At 40.5% G+C, this 21,810-nt stretch overlaps 2 protein-coding genes across 3 annotated transcripts in view; both read right to left on the reverse strand.

Annotated features, from left to right (window-relative positions):
• LOC138968781 (eukaryotic translation initiation factor 5B-like) overlaps positions 1-7,432 on the reverse strand; it is a gene marked incomplete at its 3' end in the record, with an annotated part of 80,854 nt that extends 73,422 nt beyond the window's left edge. Inside the window, 4 exon segments of one of the 2 annotated variants that reach the window (XM_070341422.1) lie at positions 207-341; positions 616-715; positions 3,557-3,682; positions 7,229-7,432. In XM_070341422.1, coding sequence (XP_070197523.1) covers positions 207-341; positions 616-715; positions 3,557-3,682; positions 7,229-7,272 — 405 coding nt within the window. 2 annotated transcript variants of the gene reach the window in all.
• A 1,812-nt stretch (positions 7,433-9,244) lies between these two features.
• On the reverse strand, positions 9,245-21,097 carry LOC138968783 (alpha-L-iduronidase-like). Its single transcript, XM_070341427.1, has 17 exons — positions 20,350-21,097; positions 19,692-19,920; positions 19,191-19,334; positions 17,990-18,180; positions 17,408-17,503; positions 17,031-17,131; positions 16,469-16,585; positions 15,128-15,228; positions 14,732-14,810; positions 13,842-14,172; positions 13,564-13,651; positions 12,860-12,963; positions 12,113-12,237; positions 11,263-11,397; positions 10,779-10,855; positions 9,812-9,915; positions 9,245-9,535 (listed from the first exon to the last, which is right to left on the reverse strand). The coding sequence occupies exons 2-17, from the start codon at positions 19,847-19,849 to the stop codon at positions 9,438-9,440; spliced, it is 2,049 nt and encodes a 682-aa protein (XP_070197528.1). The 5' UTR covers positions 19,850-19,920; positions 20,350-21,097; the 3' UTR covers positions 9,245-9,437.
• Positions 21,098-21,810: the final 713 nt, after the last annotated feature.

The raw sequence follows: 21,810 nt of genomic DNA on the forward strand, positions 1-21,810 counted from the left end.
CAGACATAGAATTCTGAAATCTCCATTTTTACTTAAATCACTTAGAGCGAGTATTTATACCTACTTTTTGGTGCTGATTTTGACGGACAAAAAACTGTTTGCTGGGGCTTTGAAAAGTACAGTAAATTGTCAAAGTATGCAAAGTTCTCCTGTGTGGTTACTGATAAATAAAGGGGAACAGAAAACAAACCACAAAAGAATCTCACCTCTTCCTCATCGCTGTCTTTGTCTCCGGCATCATCATCGCTGACAGTCAACATCTGGAATCTTGACAATGCTGATTTGCCCTGTGTCGATTCCCCTTCCTCATCATCTTCGTCCTTTTTCTTCTTCTTTTTCTCCTGTAATGATATATTAATCTGACTGTAACTGTATTCAAATGCTTATAGTTAAACACCATCAGAGTTAACCTAAAAGCTGCCTTCACAAATGATTGAATGGCTGCATACAATCATACAAAATAAATTGAACATGTCAATCATTTTTCAAAGAAAAGTTTACTTGTAATCTCAGGATTTAAAACAATTGAAATAAAAAAAATCCTCTTTTTTTTCCACAGAAGCCTTAAAAATATCTTGTGGCAATGATGAAAAAAGCTCATGCATTTTGAGGTACCTTCTTCTTTGGAGCAGGATGATCTTCAACTTCAGTTGCTCCAGATTTGCCACCATTCGCTTCCAGCGCCATTGCAGCTATTTCCTGTTCTACATCATCCCTGCAAGTGAAAAAACCAAAAAACGTTAATATTATCAAAAGGAAAATCACTGACTTTGATTGGAAGCTTAGTTAATGGCTGTTCAGGTAACTTGTGATATATATATATATATTTCAAGAAATAAAATTCAAAATGATATAAATTTACATACTTGGGATTAGTTAAACAGAAATTCACTTTCTAGAAAAGAAAAGAAAAGAATTATCCCGTAAATAATGACAGTACTTCTGGCACAATAAATAAAAAGATTGTTTGGCTTGATTTGGAAAATCCACGTCTTTCAAACAAAGGTAAGAAATAAGTTTTTAAACATTACTCATGTCTTCTTCTTCTGCGTTCGTGGGCTGAAACTCCCATGTACACTCGTGTTTTTACACGAGTGAAATTTTACGTGTATGACCGTTTTTACCCCGCCATTTAGGCAGCCACACGCCGCTTTCGGAGGAAGCATGCTGGGTATTTTCGTGTTTCCATAACCCACCGAACTCTGACATGGATTACAGGATCTTTTCCGTGCGCACTTGGTCTTGTGGTTGCGTGTACACACGAAGGGGGATAAGTCACTAGCAGGTCTGCACACAAGTTGACCTGGGAGATCGGAAAAATCTCCACTCTTAACCCACCAGGCGGCCGCGATTCGAACCCTCGACCTTCCGATTACGAGGCCGACGTCTTACCACCCCGCCACAGCGCCCGTCAAATTACTCATGTTATTGTTAATCAAAACATTATTCTGAACACGAAAGTTGAAGGATTTTTATAATCAATGTGGATTTTCCCCATTTTCCGTGTCAAGAGACTTTCCAAGCTTTTTATTTTTATTTTTCACAATTACTGTCAACTTCAGGGATTTTGACTGCTAATCCTCTTTTTACCTCTTCAAGACCAGTCTTTAAAGGCACAGTACGCCTGCCGTAAACCATCACAGATACTGTCAGGCTTTTACACACACTACAAACATCCTTCCATATGAACGCTCACCAAACGGGAACATCCTAGGTAGGGACGTAAAGAGCGAGCAATTTTTAAAGAATTAATTTTGCGGATTGTCTCTTAGACAATCGGACCATGGTGCGTTTTGGCGCTAGACCTAACTTTTAAAATCTAAATAATAAATTGACAGCTTGTTACACAAACATTCTTAAATCATAAAATAATTCTTTTTTCATCAAGACAAGATCAGTACAATTCGAAGTTTTGAAAGTTTGAAAAAAGAAAAGCCTGGAAGCAGGGTCACGCAAGGTCGTGGTTCTCGTAGCAGACGACGGTTTATCGCCAGTTCCTCTGAACAGTCAAAAGCCATCGCTAGAGTTCTTGTGAACCACAGCCGTTTGTCTCGTGCTTAGTCAGAGGTACATAATAACGTGCTATTGCAAATAAGCTCACATCGAGTCGCATTCAAATTACTAACTGACGACTACATTGTGATAAAGGGAAACTGGATCACACGGGTTCACGATGGCTCAGGGGTAAGATAAACCACGCAAAAATAAATTCTTTGAAAATTGCTCGCTCTTTACGGAGGGCACCGAGGATGTTCTCAAGCGGTGAGTGTTTAAATGAAAGGGTGTTCGTACTGTGTGAAAAAGCCTGACAGTATCTGTGATGGTTTACGGGAGGCTTACTGTGCCTTTAGTCCATGCCCTCATCAAGTATTTGTGTCGAGACCCAAACAGTATTAACTCTTATTTTCAAGACAGAAAAGTTTGGTAAAAGAAAAGTTTAACTGCTTGAAATCTTTTCTGACGGGCGCAGTGGCGTGGTAGTAAGACGTCCGCCTCCTAATCGGGAGGTCGTGAGTTCGAATCCCGGTCGCTGCCACCTGGTGGGTTAAGAGTGGAGATTTTTCCGATCTCCCAGGTCAACTTATGTGCAGACCTGCTGGTGACTTAACCCCCTTCGTGTGTACACGCAAACACAAGACCAAGTGCGCACGGAAAAGATCATGTAATCCATGTCAGAGTTCGGTGGGTTATGGAAACACGAAAATACCCAGCATGCCAACTCAACGAAAGCGGAGTGAGCTGATTATCAGTGTTGTTGCCAGCATAAGAAGACAATAGGTCATTTGGACCTCCCTAAACAAAAACAATAGGTCCAAATGTCCTGGCTTTAAAAAAACAATAGGTCCAAATTACCATGCCGTAGTATTATATTGATGAACTTTCCGCTGTTTGCGCCGTTTTCGGTAAATAGAGCATTTTCACTCGTAGCGAACATGAGCATTTTGATCGGGGTTTGTTTTCCGACTTTGCAACTCCCATTCCATTCATCGCAGACCTTGTTCGCCTTCCGACTTTGCAACTCCCATTCCATTCATCGCAGACCTTGTTCGCCTTGTACGAATATGTATCGGTCAGTTGACCACCAAAACGTAAAAACTATCGGTCCATCGACCGGACAAGGCTAGGTCCAATGCGTCAAATCAGAAAGGAATGCGTCAGAGACCGAAGACTGAGGCCTGGCAACAACACTGGACTATGCTCTCAGAGTATAGTGTGGGGAACCCAAATGGGCAAACAAGCTCACACATAACCAAAAAATTCTGGAACGCTGAAGAAGAAGAAGAAGAAATCTTTTCTGTACTGTGTGGACCTGATACAAATTACAATACAACAACTAAACACAAAACAAAATCACACAAAAAAACACAGCAACAGATAATAGACTTAAACTACTGAATTTAAATCAGTGAACTGCTGGGGAAAATGTAATGTTAATTTCAAAGGTCAGACGTAAGTAAGTACATTAAACAATACGTGTGATGATATTTTTATTTTTTATTTTATTAGGTGACTGAAAGTGAAACACAACAAAACTTGAAAACGCAATCTGACTTACATATCGTCATCTTTTCTGCCCTTTTTGTTCTTCTTTCCTTTTTTCGATGCCTTGTTAGCAAGCTCGGCATCCATTTCTTTGGACTGTGTGTTGGCCAGAGGGTCAAGATCAACCGCATCATCACCACTGAAAAAAAACAAATACAGTAATCTTGAGTTTTAAATGTCATTGGGTACTTCTTATTCCCAAGTGCATCCAGATCCACCATTAAAAATAAGACCTATATATAATAATAACTTAAATTAGAAGCTTTTAAATCCCAGCTTTCTAATTCTATTCACGCAAGTTGATTACGTTTATGCCATGCAATTTGTACAGGTAGTACTAGTAGTATTAAAATCATTTTCCAAGCTTGGATATATACAGTATTGACAATAAATTGAATAATGCTCATGCGAGCGCAGTCTAAATATTACAATTTACATTTGTACATGCACTGACAATAACGAAATGGACAAATGCTAAAGGCATGCTTTCGCCTGCAAATTACCAGCTATAACATATAAATTAATAATATTAACAAGGAACGACTTGACTTGACTAGCGGTTGAGGCCCGTGAGTGCCTGTTCAGTGTCTTTTTGTGTGGACAATGTTGTGCCGAAGAAAACAGTGAAGGTGTACAGCAATACAAAGCCCTGGGTCACGAAAGATATCAAAGATGTGCTGAATAAGAAGAAGAAAGCTTTTAGAGAAGGGAATTGTAACATGAGGGAGGTTCAGAGGGAGGTCCAGAGTTCGATAAGGAGGGGGAAGGAAGAGTTTAAGAGGAAGGTAGAGGGAAATTTCACGGGGAACAACATGAAGAAGGCATGGGAGGGGTTGAATGTCATGAGTGGCTACAAGGGGAAGAAGGGTGGGAGTAAGGAAAAAAGCAACGCTACGCAGTCAGATGCAAATGATCTCAACCAGTTTTATGCACGCTTCGATAAACATGACTTCAGCGGGGAAAGGAAGGCAATGCGGGACAGGTTGACCAGTGATAGTGGGCTTACGGAAGGAGATTCCCCAATTGTGGTGACGGAAGAAGAGGTGGAGAGGGGGCTGAAGAATGTTAATGCTAGCAAGGCGGGGGGACCAGATGGGATGATGCCCAAAGTTTTAAAACTATGTGCAGAGCAACTTAGTTATATTTTTTCAGTCATTTTTAACATGTCGCTTGGTGCTAGCAGGGTACCGGCCCTATGGAAAACTTCATGCATTGTTCCTGTGCCAAAGAAAAAGACTGTGATAACCATGAATGACCTGAGACCTGTGGCACTTACTTCTGTTTGTATGAAAGTCTTTGAGAGAGTTGTTTTGTTCAAATTGAGTGATTGTGTGAAAGATTTTATTGATCCATGTCAGTTTGCATACAGGAAAAACAGGAGTGTTGATGATGCTGTGTTGAATGTTTTAAACAAGATCTACCGGTACTCTCATTTAGAAAAGCCTGGCTCTTATATTCGCTTGATGTTCTTTGATTTTTCCAGGGGTTTTAATACTATACAGCCTCATTTAATGGCGGAGAAGCTTTTTAGCATGAATGTCCCAGCAGCAACCATCCTCTGGGTTATGGACTACCTGACAAACAGGCCACAGTATGTTAGGGTGGGGGGGCAATCAGTTTCAGACACAATCTGCACAAACACAGGGGCACCACAAGGCACAGTACTCTCACCTTTTCTTTTTTCTCTCTACACAGCAGATTTCAGAAGTTCTAGTGACTCCTGCCCCATAACCAAGTTTGCTGACGACACTGGACTGACCGGACTGCTGACTGTTGACGACGACTCTGACTACAGGCAGGAGGTAGATAGGTTTGTGGGGTGGTGTGAAAACAACTATTTAGAGCTTAATGTGGGGAAGACAAAGGAAATGATAATGGACAACAGGAGGGGGGAACATGTACACAGGGAGATAGTGATCAAGGGGGAGGTCGTAGAGAAGGTAGAGCAGTATAAGTATTTGGGGGTGATTATAGACAATAAGTTGACATGGAAACCAAACTCTGATGCCCTTGTGAAGAAACTCCACTCTCGCCTGTACTTTTTGAGAAAACTCAGGTCTTTTAACATCAGACAAGAAATCCTTCAGATGTTTTACACCTCAACGTGCAATAGTGTGTTGTACTTTGGCTCCGTGTGTTGGGGTGGCAACATCAACAAGCAAGACAGGGATAGATTAGATAAATTCATCAGGAAAGCAAGTGGGGTGGTAGGGAGGAAGCAGGACAATTTCACATCAACACATGAACGACGACTGACTGACAAGGTACAGAAGATTTTGGCTGACGACTCGCACCCACTCAGACCGAAATTTGACAGTAGACGGACAGACAGGAGCAACAGATTCAGACAACCAACCGCAAGATCCACACGCTACAGAAATTCGTTCATTCCATCTGCAATTCACATCTTCAATTCTCAGGTGGGGCGGTAGATGCTGGTGTTGTCGCTCTGATGCACGGGGTCAGTGTTTCTGTATTGTTTCAGTATTGTTGATTTTGTTTTGCATTCTACTCTCTTAATCTTAGACAACATGTGATAACCGGCAAGGTGCTGACTTTCTTTTGTGCATTGTTGATGGTGAATGCATGTTAATTTATTTTTAATATACTTTCTTATGTGCTATATTTTCTCAGGACAAAGAACAAATGTTTATTTTGAATGTGTTATGTATGTTATTATTACGGACACAAACGCTCAGCAATGTAATTTCTCTTTTAGAGATTAATAAAGTTATTGTATTGTATTGTATTGTATTGTATTGTATGAGGATGTTGACTGTGGGAGCAGTGACCACTGTGTAAAGCAGATTGTTCCATATGTTTACAAGTTATAAATACAAGTTCAACACGCTTGGTTAAGAAGTTGGATATTCAGTCTACATCAAGTTTCTTTTTTAATCTTGAAGGAATGACCTCCTAGCTTTTGTCCTTCACCTTATGGAGTACATTTCACTTTCAGTTCTGGTTGCTCTGTATCATATAATCTGTGTTGGTACAAGTATGTCACTTCTTTTCCAGCTGTGCTCTAACATTGTAACAGTCTAAGTCTAACTCTGAGCTCATTTTCTAATTATGAAGTGTATTTTCACCGTCAAAACAAATATGAACTTACCTTCTTTCAAATAGATCTGATGAATTTCCACAATATGAAACTGATCATGTTATACTTCTGCCAAACTCTGCCACGTACTTACTTCTTTATTTTGTTTTGTTTTTAATCAGAAAAATAACCAGAATAGAAAATGTTACAAATATATATCATTACAAATTTACTACACAATCTTTGAGTTCAAGTAAAAAAAAAATGTTATCGAATAATCTGTTAATGTTATGATTTGAAACAGAAAATAGTTGCCATGCACCTCTATTGACAGCAACACGAGCCAAGACAATTGCAAACTAAAGAATGATTGCTCTCTATTTTTCGTTTTCCGAATGTGTTTACAAAGAATTGCACCACATATGTTCGCATTTTTATCCCGCTAGGCCATGCCACTTCTAAAAATAACTGCTTATTCAGATTCAACTTCCTTTTGGTATACCCAACATGACTGGAGAAAAAAACATATTGATGATGTAATTTTTTGTTGACAGAAAAATTCTTGTTTTCCCTTTGTTATTTGCACAGGAGGGAAAAACGTGGGTGCTAAATGCTACGAAAAAGGAGATTATTGATGCGACTTACAAATCTTCGTCCTGATCGTTCTTTCCCTTCTTTGGTTTCCCCATGCTTTCGGTGACGTCGACGTTTAACCTGGATTAATTTTTGTTGTTGGAGCTTGACAGAGTCTGTGATAGTTCTGTCAATTTTACTTTTACGTTCTGTGTGTTTTATTCGTTTGTACCACCATCTGGTAAAATGTGTGTACAAGAACTTCCGGTTACCAGGTTTTGTGGGACGGAAGGGGAGAAGTTATTGCACTTGTCTGTTGTCATGGAGGAAGTAAGGACAACAAAATCGGTGAAAATCTATTTTCACGGAATTACGGGCGTAAAAACAGAAGAAAATGGTCCAGTTGTCAGGATACTGTGTGAGAGTAGAGGCAACGCGATATGCTTCACGTTAGCCATATCATTGTCTAAAGTGAGTGCGTGTGTAGGGGGGGAGGGGGGTCTGTGTGATTGTGAACATGTATCTATAGATCAGTGTTTGTCTCTGTTTGTGTGTGTGTGTACAATGTAAACTGGTGTGACCTCTCCCCCAAAACTCAATTATTGATCTGACTGGAACAATAACAAGAGAGAGAGAGAGAGAGAGAGAGAGAGAGAGAGAGAGTCACTCAGCAATTAATCTCAAAAACACAAAAATTTTGAAAAGTAATTAACTTCATTTACAGAGGTACACCTGTTGATCTAAGCCACTCAGATCACATTTGTTCCACAAATTCCAGATCACAGGCACATCTGGTCTTCCAAAGTTTCAGTTTTTAATCTTTTATCCAAATACCTCTTAAAACATATATATAGAGTTCGCTTGGGTTTTGAGACATACACATTTTCGAAAAGGAAATCTGACTCATTTTATTTACTTTGTATCATCCTGAATTTTGTTTTCATACTGCAAAAATTATAAGACCCTGTCTTTTTGAATGTTAAATGTCAAATGTTACCTGTGCGTAATCTGAAAATGCACAGAGCTGCCATATTGTTTTGTGAGTTCCGTAAGTTTAAAGGCATAAAGTGGTAAACCTGGTGTCTTTTAAATGTTTTTAAACTTTTCAGTGTAAATATATATGTAATGTTTGCTGAACTTATAGTTGCAAATTGACCATGTGTCGTCGCAGTAATTGTCAACATTGATTGCCATGGGTCTTGGAGAGTGAATGTTTACAGGTTTTTAAGACACAAATTCAAAATCATTGGATTAACATCCTTTGACTTTGGCAATCCACTGTTAACCTCTTCAAACTGTCACCTACCAAAATGAATTGTTTTCTCAACAAGCTCATCATGCATGAAATCTCGTTAAAATCATGACCAAATTTGGTCGCCCAACAGTTGACGGGGAGCGTGATTTGTGGACACTGTTCCTAAATTAACCATCAATAAATGATTTTCTGATATAAAAAAATATTCCACAACCAATCTTTCGATGAGAGAGGCATAGACTAGCACACACGCACTCAGATACACACCAAAATGGTCATGACTGTTGACAACAGATGAAGAAATCTCAGAACAGAATTTATTTTATCACTTTATTAATTAATACATCAGGGCCTGGATGCAAGATTCTTATAAACATTGGGTCTCAAGCTCAAACAAAGGTAGGATGCGAAGCAATGCGAGGATAAAAAAAAAACTGCAGCACATATAGTTCAAGTACATGTATTTTATAGTAAAGCAGTTGAACAGCACATACAGTGCAACATTTGCATCACAATTGATCAATATTAATACAAAGGCCTCAACCAGTCAAATACAGAAATTACTCTTTGACACAATAAGATTCTAAAAGATGTTTAATTGAATGTGATTTTTTCAAAGTTTGATTTGTGCACACACAGTGCAACAAACAAAATGTTTAATTTTTATGTTTTACTATCTGGTCTCATTCACATGTCAACCCCTTGTCCTGAAGCCTTACATCCTTTTTCTTTAAACAAAAATAACACATGTAAAAACAAAGAATTAAATACAGCATTAAAGTAGCTACATGTACCCGCAATCCTCCCGTACCCCCTCACCACCATATCCAACCCTCTCCCCCCCCCCTCAACCTACTACACCCCAAAACACTTTCAGGTACTGTAAATTATATCTGCACTAATCCTGATTCTGTTTATTTGCATGCACTTGATACATTTTTGTGTGGTTTGATAGTTCACTTTTCTTTGTTTTATTCCATTATTTGTAGGCTTTTTATTTAAAATGTCAGTGCTCAGTTTTCCCTGTCAGTGTATGTGTTCGAGAGTTGAAGAATATGGTCCGGCCCTGTTCCAGTAATCAACAGCTCTCACTCGGTATCTTCCAAGAACTTTGGACTCAGAATCTGAAACAAAAAGAAGGAAGAACATGAACAATCCCCGACCACCTTTCAAGAAAATAGCAAAAATATTCCTGACAGCAGATAAATAGACGCACTCATGCAGACTAAATTCAAATTACATAAACCTTGCAGGGTGTTCATATACAAAAATGTAACACTCTATGGATTAAGCTTCCTCAATGACAAAGTGCACTCTTTATGTCTAATTTTCCTTTTCCATATTCTCTTACAACCATTTTTTAAACAAAGGAGTTATCTTCACATTTTGCAATAGGTTACCTGTTGAGAATACAAATGCATTGGCAATGATGTCATCTGGGTTGATTCGATTGAAGTATCCTGTGCTCCCGGGAGCAAATTCCACATCATATGTCTTGATGCATCTGGAAAAAAATCAATTTCTAGATTTTAGTCTGTTTGAACTCTTGTTTTACACTTTCTCGTCAAACACAAAAGCGACACAGACACGCACACACATGTGAGCATGCACACACACACACACACACACACACTGACAGACAAATAGAGGCACACACACACACCACCATCACCAAAACCACCACCGGCAACAACAGGAGAAGAAGAGTAAATTGTTAACCATAAAGTTAACATTGCTCATGCATCCTATAGGTGCCGTCCTTCCTGCATACACAACCATGTTCACTGCCACTGATCTGTTTTCAGTCTTTTTGCATACTTCCTCGTCAAGACATACCAAAAATTACCAGCCTGTCTTCTTCCTGTGCACTGTGGGAGGTTTTTGATGAATTAATTTAGCAGTTTGACCTCAGTGTCACTTATGAAATTAATTTGACAGGCCCAATGGCCTAGTAATTAAGAGGTCGGACTTCTGTGTTGAAGGTTTGGGGTTCGAATCTCAGCCGGGCCTGGTGGGTTGAAGGTGGAGATATTTTTCGATTCAAGTGCCTTATCCCTTTTTTGTGTGCACACAAGCACAAGACCAAGTCTGCTCGGTAAAGATCCTGTAATCCATTCATAGGGTTATAGTAACACGAAAACAGCAAGCATACATCCCAAAAACGGAGTATGGCTGCTTAAATCACAAGGGAAAATGGTCATACATATGAGAAAAAAAAACACTTGAGCAAGACACGGGTGTACGTGGGAGTTGCGGCCCATGAACTCAGAAAAAGAAATGAATTCAACACATGTGAAAGTCTGGACAGGTCTGTGGTGGAGAACATGGGTGTGTACGAGGAATGGAACAGTGGCTTTAACATCATACTTGGTTTTAATGTTGGCATCAGACCAGCGGATAAGTCTCTCTCCTGCTGTGATGTTGATCATCCTCAGGCCCGTTACCTGGTAGGGAATAGAAACAAACAAAGAAATATATAGAACTCTTTCAAATGCTTGTGCAAAGCACACATCAAACGAAAGCAAACAAAGTTATTCAGAATTCACTATACATGTATTATTCTCTCCTTTCAGTCGCATGCATGCACACATGCACTAACATTAGAACCCCCATTTGAATTTTAAGACCTAAACAAATTCTGCGAAAACCGGGTCTTAAAGCACACACACACACATGAATGTACACATACACGCATGCACACACACAAACATATGCATGTATATGCATACATACACATATATATACCCATGCAGGTATGAGGCACACACACATATACACACATACTGCATCCAATCCCAAACACCACCCCCCCCCCCCCCCCCCCCGCATCCACATGCTACCATACACATACGGCTTCAGGAGGGTGAGGTGACTTCTGACAGAGATGCAACAGCACCACATCAGGTTCCATCACTTCAAGGGCAGGAATACTGACCACACCGTTCACATCCGATTTTACTGCCGTCAAGCTGTACCGAGACGGCCCCTAAGAGTACATGGTAAAAGACTGAATATAGAAGTGTATTGAATATAAAACTGCATTGATGTTCAAGTTTTAAACACTAGGCAGCAAGTTTTTGTACAGGTTAATTTCATACTGCAAACTCACTGACACATTCTCTGTACAAATAAACACATGGATGTATGGAGTACTGTCAGCTGAAACACATTTTGATCTTTAAAACACACACACACACACACACACACACACACACACACACTCTCATTCACGCACCTGAAAAACTACAAAGTACAGCAGAATATAGACGCTCTATATGCTGCCCTACATGCTAACCAGCATAACGGGCAGTAAGCAATAGACGCTCTACTTTGTATCACTGGCTTAAAAGTATTGGCTTTGCATCTCAGCTGTATATATAGTGGTCTTAACTTACAAGAGGGGAGTCGTTCCCCTGAACAGTTTTACCCTCAACACACACACAAGCACACACAAAACACCACAGACATTGCAGACAAGAGGCAAATCCTTGGTGCATGTGCATGTGTTTGCATGCATATGTGTGTGTGTGTGTGTTTGTGTGTGTGTGTGCTACTCATATATGGTTGTGAACATGCAGGCGCATGCCTACATCCTTGTGCATGTATTGTATGAGTGCTGATGTAACACATGACCAACACAAAGAAGTATAAACGATTCATCTCATTTTCTCACATGATCAACAAACAAACGAGAATAATACCTCAAATTTCCTGATAAGAGAGAACTGCTCCAGAGAAGGGAAGTCGGCACTTTTGCAATTGTTCGTCCATATACTGTAGGGGTTGCTCACAATGTTGTTCACAGCATAAATTGCCAGCATCAGATCTGATCACATACAGGGAGGAACAAACCCAACAGTTAATCAGTGACATATCTTTTTTTAGAAAAGATAAACAAACAAACAAACTTTATGACAGTAATTCACTATGAAATAGCCACTATTCCATGAAGTTCTTTCAATACTCATTTGGTTAACACTTTCTACCCCAATTTTTGTTTGTGGCCGAGACCAGCTGTGCTGCAGCAGGTCACTCAGAATTGGAGTAACTGTGTAGAACTGTGTATCAACACGCTGGAATGCAGGCGTTAGATGGACGTTACAGGAAGCGCCTGAAGCTAACAGTCCGAGCAGATATATCCGTACCGGGTCAGATAGAGCCATATGAGTGGGTACGGATATATCCGTACCTGGGAGACAATGAGTTAAAGGCACACTCCTTCTCATAAAAACAATGTTTCAAATATGACCATGCTTTTAAAATTAATGGGAAAAGACCATCCATCAACTTAGACGCCTACCCAGGGTGTTCACTTCTGGTATGTGATCAGGTGGGCGATGGCTTTTTCCCATGTTAACGCCTTGTTACATCTAAGATGGTGAGCAGAACAATTTTCACCAGAAGGATCGCGTGTGCCTTTAAATGATTCCTTCTCATTGCAGGCCTACCTGCAGCGTTGGTTGGCTTAATTGTCCAATCAAATATCAGCATTCCATGTTTAGATGGCGTTGAGGTATCGGGACTAGAATACAAAACTGCTGCCCACTCGTTTCTGTACAAAACAAAAAGTAGACTACATGTATTTATAATACTAATTTTATTCACTCTACATAAGTATACCTGTCAAGAAACAACACCTGCAAAGTGGACACTTTTTACTGGTCTCACGGGCGACCCCTCACGACAGGTACCACAATTGTATGTACATGTATAGCTTTTCTGAAGAAAAGCACAAAGACTCTCAAACCTCTTATCAATATCATTCTAAATCTCAGTAACAACAAATCTAGAACAGACTGTTCTCAATGTCAGAGTATTGAAAATGTCATGAAATAGTGAAACACAGACTTGTGTCTATGCACCCACAGAATGCTCATTGTCGATATAATGTTCAAATGGTGTCCATTTTCAATATTTAGTTTTCACTCATCAGCCATGGAGTATTTAGCTTCTATCATTCAAGAAGTACATTGTAATGTAATTTCAGAGCCATTACGCAGTGCAATAGAAAAAGATAACAAATTGTTCTCAATGCTGACGTTTTAGGAGAGTCACGAACCTTTCACATGAAAATAAAAGCAACACTTAAAACAACAAATATTTCCATGCAAGCATTTGCTAATTCTGAAACTAGGAAATACAAAATACTAACCCATCGGAGCCACCCAAGCTTGGTGTATGTACAGTAGCAATTGCTCCAGCATAGTCATCTTTTGAGAGTGCATGCCCACTTTGTTGATCTGAAACAAGCAAAACCGATTTTGGGCTATGACTTGTTCAATATACATTGTATAACATATGACACCCCCCCCCTACCCCCCCCCCCCCCCCCCTCCTCTCCCCTTTCCCAATTTTGCAGGCACAATATTTTCCTCATTACCTGAACCTTAATGCGCTCATCAAATCATTTATGCAAGAAAAAATTCTTACCCAATACATCAGAAGACACCACCTGATCACCTAGTTTTGCCAGCAGCACCATAGCAGAGTGGATGGGTTTGCGCACAAACGTCACATAGTCTTCTAACTGTGCTGCTCGTTTGTTTATTGTACCACCATCTTGTTCGAAAAGGCCGCTGCCACTGTCGTCAAGGCTTCTACTGTTGTTTCTGGTGGCGTTCATCTGGAACCGAGCGACCAACGTGCGCTGGGTGAACTGGTGAGGGAAGTAGCTGAGAAATCCATTGTCGTTGCTGAGAAGGGTGTAGTTTAGTGGGGACTTGTCCGGCCCGATCAGCATGTTCTGGTGCTGCCCTATGATCTGCAAGACAAGAAGATAGAAAAGTATTATAATTTGCAAATTGCAAGTTAAAAATAAAATTCTGTGGAGCTTCGAAGAAATTGATCAATTCAATAAAACTTTATTATCAGAATGCAACAAACAGACATTTTTCTTTTGGCTCGTGTACGAAATAACATCACCTAAAAACACACTCGCAAAACATACACACACACACTATCATCTTTTTTGTCCAAATATTGAAATTGCCTGGGGCCAGAGTCCAACTATTTTTATGCTGAGGCTGGACATTTCTCTTCTGCACGCAATAACACTGACCTGAATCTGCAAATTAATAACTGGTCCTGGACATTTTCACATCTGTGTCAAAGATTTGCCTAACACTTTCAACTAAACCTTCCCTTTCTCAGAAGTGGTATGTATGCGTGCTGGAATGTTTCCTTGGTATCAATGTAAATGATTTTTACTGATTTTACTGATGGCTTGTCAAAAAAAATATTCATGTATATCCAAATCTCAGCATATTTTATCAGCATCATCAACCGATCACACGCACACAGACTCATTCACAAATGCATACCTTAACAGCGACAGCAGCGTACATTGCAGTGGCTCGCCAGATTTCAGGTCGACTCCAATGCACCAGTGGGTCCGCTTCACTTGAAATGAAGAAAGCATGTAAACTTTCAATCATCTTCAGCAGGTGTCAGATGTAATTTTCGAAGAGGGTAATGCACTTCAGGTACCAATCTAGCTACAATTTAAAAAAAAAAATTAAAAAATCAAATCTACACACACACACACACACACACACACACACACACAAAAATCAAAACTGCTGCCACAACAGACAAACCAAAAACAAAGAATTTAAATAAATCTCCTTTCTCCCACCTTGAAACACACTTTTTCAATCAAAGTAAGTGTATAAATTACAGAAAAAAAACTCAGTACACATTCATACTGAGAAACATACTCATTCATGAAAGGCAGATGGGCCAGAGACGGGTACTGACTGCGTATTGTTTGCATCGACTGTAACTCTGCTTGAAGAATGGGTAGAGATTGCCCGCCCCCCTAGAAAGAAAAAAAAAATTGGTGTGAAAATAAATGATGAAAGTAAATCAAAGAAATCTACCGAAATAACAATAAGCATATCCGCAATTAACACTCACACTAGGGTAGAGACCGTATATAGATGACTCTGTTATCCAAATGAGGAAATGACATGCAAGACTGTTTTCAATCACCTCACCATATAGGCAGCAACAATATACATCACAAAGTTGATACACTCTTAACATGCAAGTGATCTTTTATTTTTATTTTTTTACAATACTGTACATGTATCTATATAAACCAACACAGTAACTAATCTCTGCCCCATTACTGAACATTTTCCCTAATGACACTATTCTTTAAGTGGTTTTGTTTGTATGTTTGTTTTCACTTAATAGGAAGGTTTCTGCCAGTTATCTCTTTGAGGTTTTGGGTGCTTACAGAGTACCGTGCCCCTTGCGGGGGCATCAAACATCGAGGTCACAAGCAGGGTCAAGGGGAAGGTCGGCTGGGCGGACAGGAGACTACAATAGGTAGGTTTCCGCCAGTTATCTCTCTTTGAGGTTTTGGGTGCTTAGAGAGTACCGTGCCCCTTGCGGGGGCATCAAACATCGAGGTCACAAGCAGGGTCAAGGGGAAGGTCGGCTGGGCGGACAGGAGACTATTGGTGTGCGCTTGGTTGAATTTGAGTTGGAGGCATGCTGTCAACACATTTCAATGCCAATAATTTAATGAGCGCTTCTGGAGTGATAACGCGAGACAACTCCTGTGATCTTGCCGCGAGGTGGCGCCAGTTACCAGCCAAAAGAAAGAAGGGGCATAACCTCACCAGAACCGACCATTGTCTGTTTACCGTATAAAATGCACGACTTGCACATGAACTGTTACCAAACCGATATGCTATTTGGGACCAATGCAAGTTTTTTTTCCTTTCTCATGTGATCTTGCCGCGAGGTGGCGCCAGTTACAAGCCAAAAGAAAGAGGGGGCATAACCTCATCAGAACCGCCCATTGCTTTAGAGCTAAGTAACAACGAAATGGACATAAAAACCTAGATTAATTCCACAGAATCCCGTTCCTTCCACAGTCATGCCTGCCATGAAAGGACACCCCTTGCTGTCCCTTTATCATGTCCCTTTACCAAAATGTACCTCTCATGACAGGCCACCTGCAAAGTAGGGACACTTTTTAACAGGTTCCAAGGGTGTCCTTTTATCGCAGGTACCACTGACACTGTGAAGAAAACGTTATATTGTACCTTATGGTGAAGGGATATGTAGTCCATGCGTACACCTTTCTCTCCCGTGAAATAGTTAATCCCATGCGCTGCGTGGCCGATAAGTGCTTCTCCCATGTGAGTCCTTGCTCGCTTTCTCTAGAAGCAAAACATTTGAGAAAAACATGTTTGAATCATTTTCATCAATATTTTTATCCCTGTGAGCAAAAATTAAGCTCCATGTTAACTCTGCTCTTACTGATATATATAGGGTAACATGTAAGCATTATACGCTTTGTCTAATTTGGTACAAAATATCACCTTATAAATACAGCAACACAAGAATTGTCGAATCAAACAAAATTCGATTAAAGTACAGGAAAAAAAACCATTTAACCCCCTCAAAAATGTGAGAAAAACAGGTCTTAAAAAGCAGGGAGTTTTAAAATGGGTGAAAATGTACAGGCATAATAAACAGAAAATCTGAAAAAACAGCAGGGTTTTAAAAGCCAAAAAGTTTTAACCCAGGGGGTATTCAAAGGGGGGATCCATTGTATTCCCTTGAGGACCTTGATGAGATTAGCCTGGTCAACGCAAATCTTACCAGTGGACCACCGCTGCAAGCATTGCCGGGTCCGCCGAAGATTAGCTGTGGGTTTGCTGCCTTCAACCCTTCTGAACATGCATCATAGTAATTGAACAAGCCTGCAACAAACATAAAACAACCAAGGTGAGAATCAATAGAACCGTTGCACTGTCTTCTGTATTCACAAACACATACATGCACACGCACACACACTCTCACCTAGCTACTACATGTTTCATAATCATCTACACATGCTGACATATGCGCATCCACTCTTCCGTCCAACCATCCCAACCTGAATTAAAATGAGGAAGAGAAGAGGGAAGATACAATTAGTGCCTTGTCAATTCACACATAAAAGAAAATAAATAGTGTGTTTGGACAGTACACATTACCTTGGGTGGTTATGTTGAGCTCATCAAAGTCATGACAGTCTGGCTCATTCCATGTCTCAAAGTTCCATGTCTTGATGTAATCCAAACCATATTGGCCTGTGTAAATACATTAAAGTGTCGTCTTTAAACAAAAAGTGAAACAAGCCTGAGATAAAACAGCAACGAGAATGGCAAAAAGCAACAACAATAACAATACATTCACAGAAGTAAATAAGCCAGTATTTTCCTAAGAGCCACATTAACAACAAACATACAAATAAGACAGATATAAAGACAGATCGACACACGAAAAGGAATTATTGAAGCAAGACAGACAGACAGAGCACACAGACTAGCTTGGAGACTGATTTTCTCTACTTTTTGGAGTCTTAACAGGAGGGTTCCACTAGTGGAGTTTGTACAGTAGAACCCCCCTTTTAAGACCTCAAAAAATATTAGAAAATCAGGTCTTAAAAGGGAGGGAGTCTTAAAATGGGGGTAAATTTACAGAGGTTAAGAACAGAAAGTCTGAGAAAACAAGGTCTTAAAAAGGAGGTAGTCTTAAATTGGGGGGTCTTAAAAGGGGGGTTCCACAGTACTTACTAATATATCTCTGAGCAACCTGCTTGACCAGATCTTTGAACCAGTAGACCTGGGTCTTATTCTCCATGTGTGTGAAGATGCTGGAAGGACTGCCCATGACCTCGAAACCTGGCTTCAATCCGTTGACGTGAATCATGTCGATCAGCTGGTCCAGACTGGTGAAGTCATACACTGGCTGACCTGACGAAAAGCTGAAAAGACAGGGAACAGGAAGAGACTACAAACACAATTAATATCTGGTCTTTATTATTATACACAAATCACGGTAATGGTTCCTGAAATTTTACGTTTGAAATAAATACTGGTACTCTTAAAACACACAAGAAAACATACAGTGATAGAAACACAAACACCCATACACACACACACATAGACACACACTGTGCACACACACACTCACACACACATACACACACACACACACACACATAGACACACACACACACACACACACACATTCAGGAGCTGTCCACTCCAAACAAGCAGTCAAATTGGTTATCTCAATCACCCCCCACCCCCCCTTCTTCCTCTTCTCACCTCTACAACCCCTTTCCATTTCTGTAAAACTTACTGTTCTTATCACACCCTGTCACAGACACACACTCTCATAAAAACAACAGTATACATTTTGCTTTCATTTTATGAACAAGTTTGAACATTACAACAACAAAAAGCCCTCAAACAAATACAGTGAAAGTAGCCCACTTTTAAGACCTTCTCCTCTCGCCTTAAAGTTAAGACTTCCTCCTTTTTTTAGACCCTTCTCCTTCTTCTTCCATTAGATGCCCAGGGTCAACATTCTGACTATTAATGGCGCTTGAGTAGGCATGCTGGGTATTTTCGTGTTTCTATAACCCAACGAACTCTAACATGGATTACAGGATCTTTTCCGTGCGCACTTGGTCTTGTGCTTGCGTGTACACACAAAGGGGGTTAAGTCACTAGCAGGTCTGCATATAAGTTGACCTGGGAGATCGGAAAAATCTCCACTTTTAACCCACCATGCGGCGGCAGCAACCGGGATTGGAACTCACGATCTTCCGATTAGGAGGCCGACGTCTTACCACCACGCCACTGCGCACCTCTCAGATGATCAGTTCATATAACATCTGTAAATTTACCTCCATTTTAAGACTCTCTCCCTTTTCAGCCCTGAATTTCTTAGATTTGTGAAGGCTGTACAAAGGGGGTTCCCCTGTACCTTTTAACCTTGACCAGATCGAGAAGCCAGTGAATGCGGACTTGCTCTACACCACTGTGAGGCACGGCGCCGATGTAAGCCAGGTTCTGCTCCATGTCCGGACTCAGGTCAAAGTCTGCTGCAGCCTGGTGGGGCAATGGTGGACTGAAACATTATTTGATGTAAATTATTTGTGGACACGGTCTGAAAGGCTGATCCAGAGATATAGCACTGTGTCCTGAACACAAGACACAAAACAAAACAGAAAAATGCAGTACCCTTGCCAATACATATACAATGATTTGAAATAAGACTTTCCAAGTTTGTGTGCAAAATAACATTACATGTACAAGATATCAAACTGACAACGAACAAACATCACACTACATGCACTTATTAATTTTCCCATTTTTACAGAATTACGTTTTTTATGGGTTATGGAACTTGAGTTGCTAAATTCTGTTGTTGAACGCTTCAAAAGACACCCACACAAAAAAAGACTGAGAGTCAGACAGGTCTCACCAGAATCCTGTGCTTCTCCAGAATTGTCTGAAGGGACTGCTGTTTGATTGTGCACGCACCACCAGCTTCAAATCTTGACGGCTTGCCCCAGAGGCACAATGGAGACATATGATTAGCATGGTTAACAGCGCCTCTGTGACGCACAGTCGTCGAGACATCTTTGGAAGAGGTGGTCTGGTCGCTTATAGTACTACTTGTGGTGCTCTGATAATCAATGTTGGGAGATATTCTGAAGAAGAGGAGAAATTAAACCCACATAACAACACAGCGAGGTAAGGTCCAAGGGCTTACCAAAACTGAGACTTGTGAAATTATCTCAGACTTTACATTTCTGCAAGAGCACAAAAAACATTCAAAATACATGTACATCTAAAAAAATCAATTTATTCACTGTGTGTGTATGTGTGTGTGTGTGTGTGTGTGTGTGTGTGTAACTGCATGTGTACGTGTGTGAGTGTGTGCACATGTGTAGGTGTTTAAGTAGTGAAATTCAGTGGTGCTAAAAGAAAGAGCAGACAGATTAATTTTTCTAGATTAAAAACCGATTGCAACAAACCATGTCTATGCCACTTTTTCACACTGGACAAAAACAACAACAACAAACTTGAAAAGATCCAAAGTAATTGTACACAACCATATGGAATATCATAGGTCTTACCGAAAAATATACTTGCAGGAAGCAGTTCCCTCAAGTGTGTCAAGGCGTCTCAAGGTATTAAGCTTTTTGATGTTGTGACCTGGATATTTTTCACCACGAGTACTGATAACAAATACATGCAACAAACAATGGGATGCACCCTACAAAAGATTACGGGCAAGGTCAAATCTTATGATCTCTTTTGCCAGTTTATCTGAGGGCAAATTTAAGCCGGCAGTGAATACCTGACCTGTGAAAGTCCTGGGCAGATCTGTGGTGGTTTACATAATGGTACTCACGGTAAGGAAAGTATATTTGAAAAGAAAAAGCAGGGCGGGGATATGATGTAGCTCAGTCGGTAGCGCGCTGGATTTGTATCCAGTTGGCCGCTGTCAGCGTGAGTTCGTCCCCACGTTCGGCGAGAGATTTATTTCTCAGAGTCAACTTTGTGTGCAGACTCTCCTCGGTGTCCGAACACCCCCGTGTGTACACGCAAGCACAAGACCAAGTGCGCACGAAAAAGATCCTGTAATCCATGTCAGAGTTCGGTGGGTTATAGAAACACGAAAATACCCAGCATGCTTCCTCCGAAAGCGGCGTATGGCTGCCTAAATGGCGGGGTAAAAATGGTCATACACGTAAAAGCCGTGGGAGTTTCAGCCCATGAACGAACAAACAAACAAAAGGAAAAGCACCAAAAACAAAGGTAATGGGGAATTCCACCAAATCGCATTCCACTACATCGTGAAGTAGTCTATATTGCTATGGAATACTTCAATCAATCAATCAATATGAGGCTTATATCGCGCGTATTCCGTGGGTACAGTTCTAAGCGCAGGGATTTTTAAAAAAAAAATTTTATGTAATTTATATCGCGCACATATTCAAGGCGCAGGGATTTATTTATGCCGTGTGAGATGGAATTTTTTTACACAATACATCACGCATTCACATCGGCCAGCAGATCGCAGCCATTTCGGCGCATATCCTACTTTTCGCGGCCTATTATTCCAAGTCACACGGGTATTTTGGTGGACATTTTTATCTATGCCTATACAATTTTGCCAGGAAAGACCCTTTTGTCAATCGTGGGATCTTTAACGTGCACACCCCAATGTAGTGTACACGAAGGGACCTCGATTTTTCGTCTCATCCGAAAGACTAGCACTTGAACCCACCACCAAGGTTAGCAAAGGGGGGAGAAAATTGCAAACGCCCTGACCCAGGGTCGAACTCGCAACCTCTCGCTTCCGAGCGCAAGTGCGTTACCACTCGGCCACCCAGTCCTACTTGGACCCCAACAACCGAGATATTACGGAAGGCCACTGTACATGTAACAGTAAGAATGCAAAACCATTATAAAATGAACACCCCATACTAACTGTATTTGCTGACCATCACAGAATGTTGGTTTTCACACAAACAAACAAACAAACGAACAATGATTTGTATCTGTTTCATACACATAAGTCAAATACAAGG

Source organism: Littorina saxatilis, linkage group LG6 (genome assembly GCF_037325665.1).
Source record: "Littorina saxatilis isolate snail1 linkage group LG6, US_GU_Lsax_2.0, whole genome shotgun sequence".
In the NCBI taxonomy this organism is placed as follows: Eukaryota; Metazoa; Mollusca; class Gastropoda; order Littorinimorpha; family Littorinidae; genus Littorina; species Littorina saxatilis.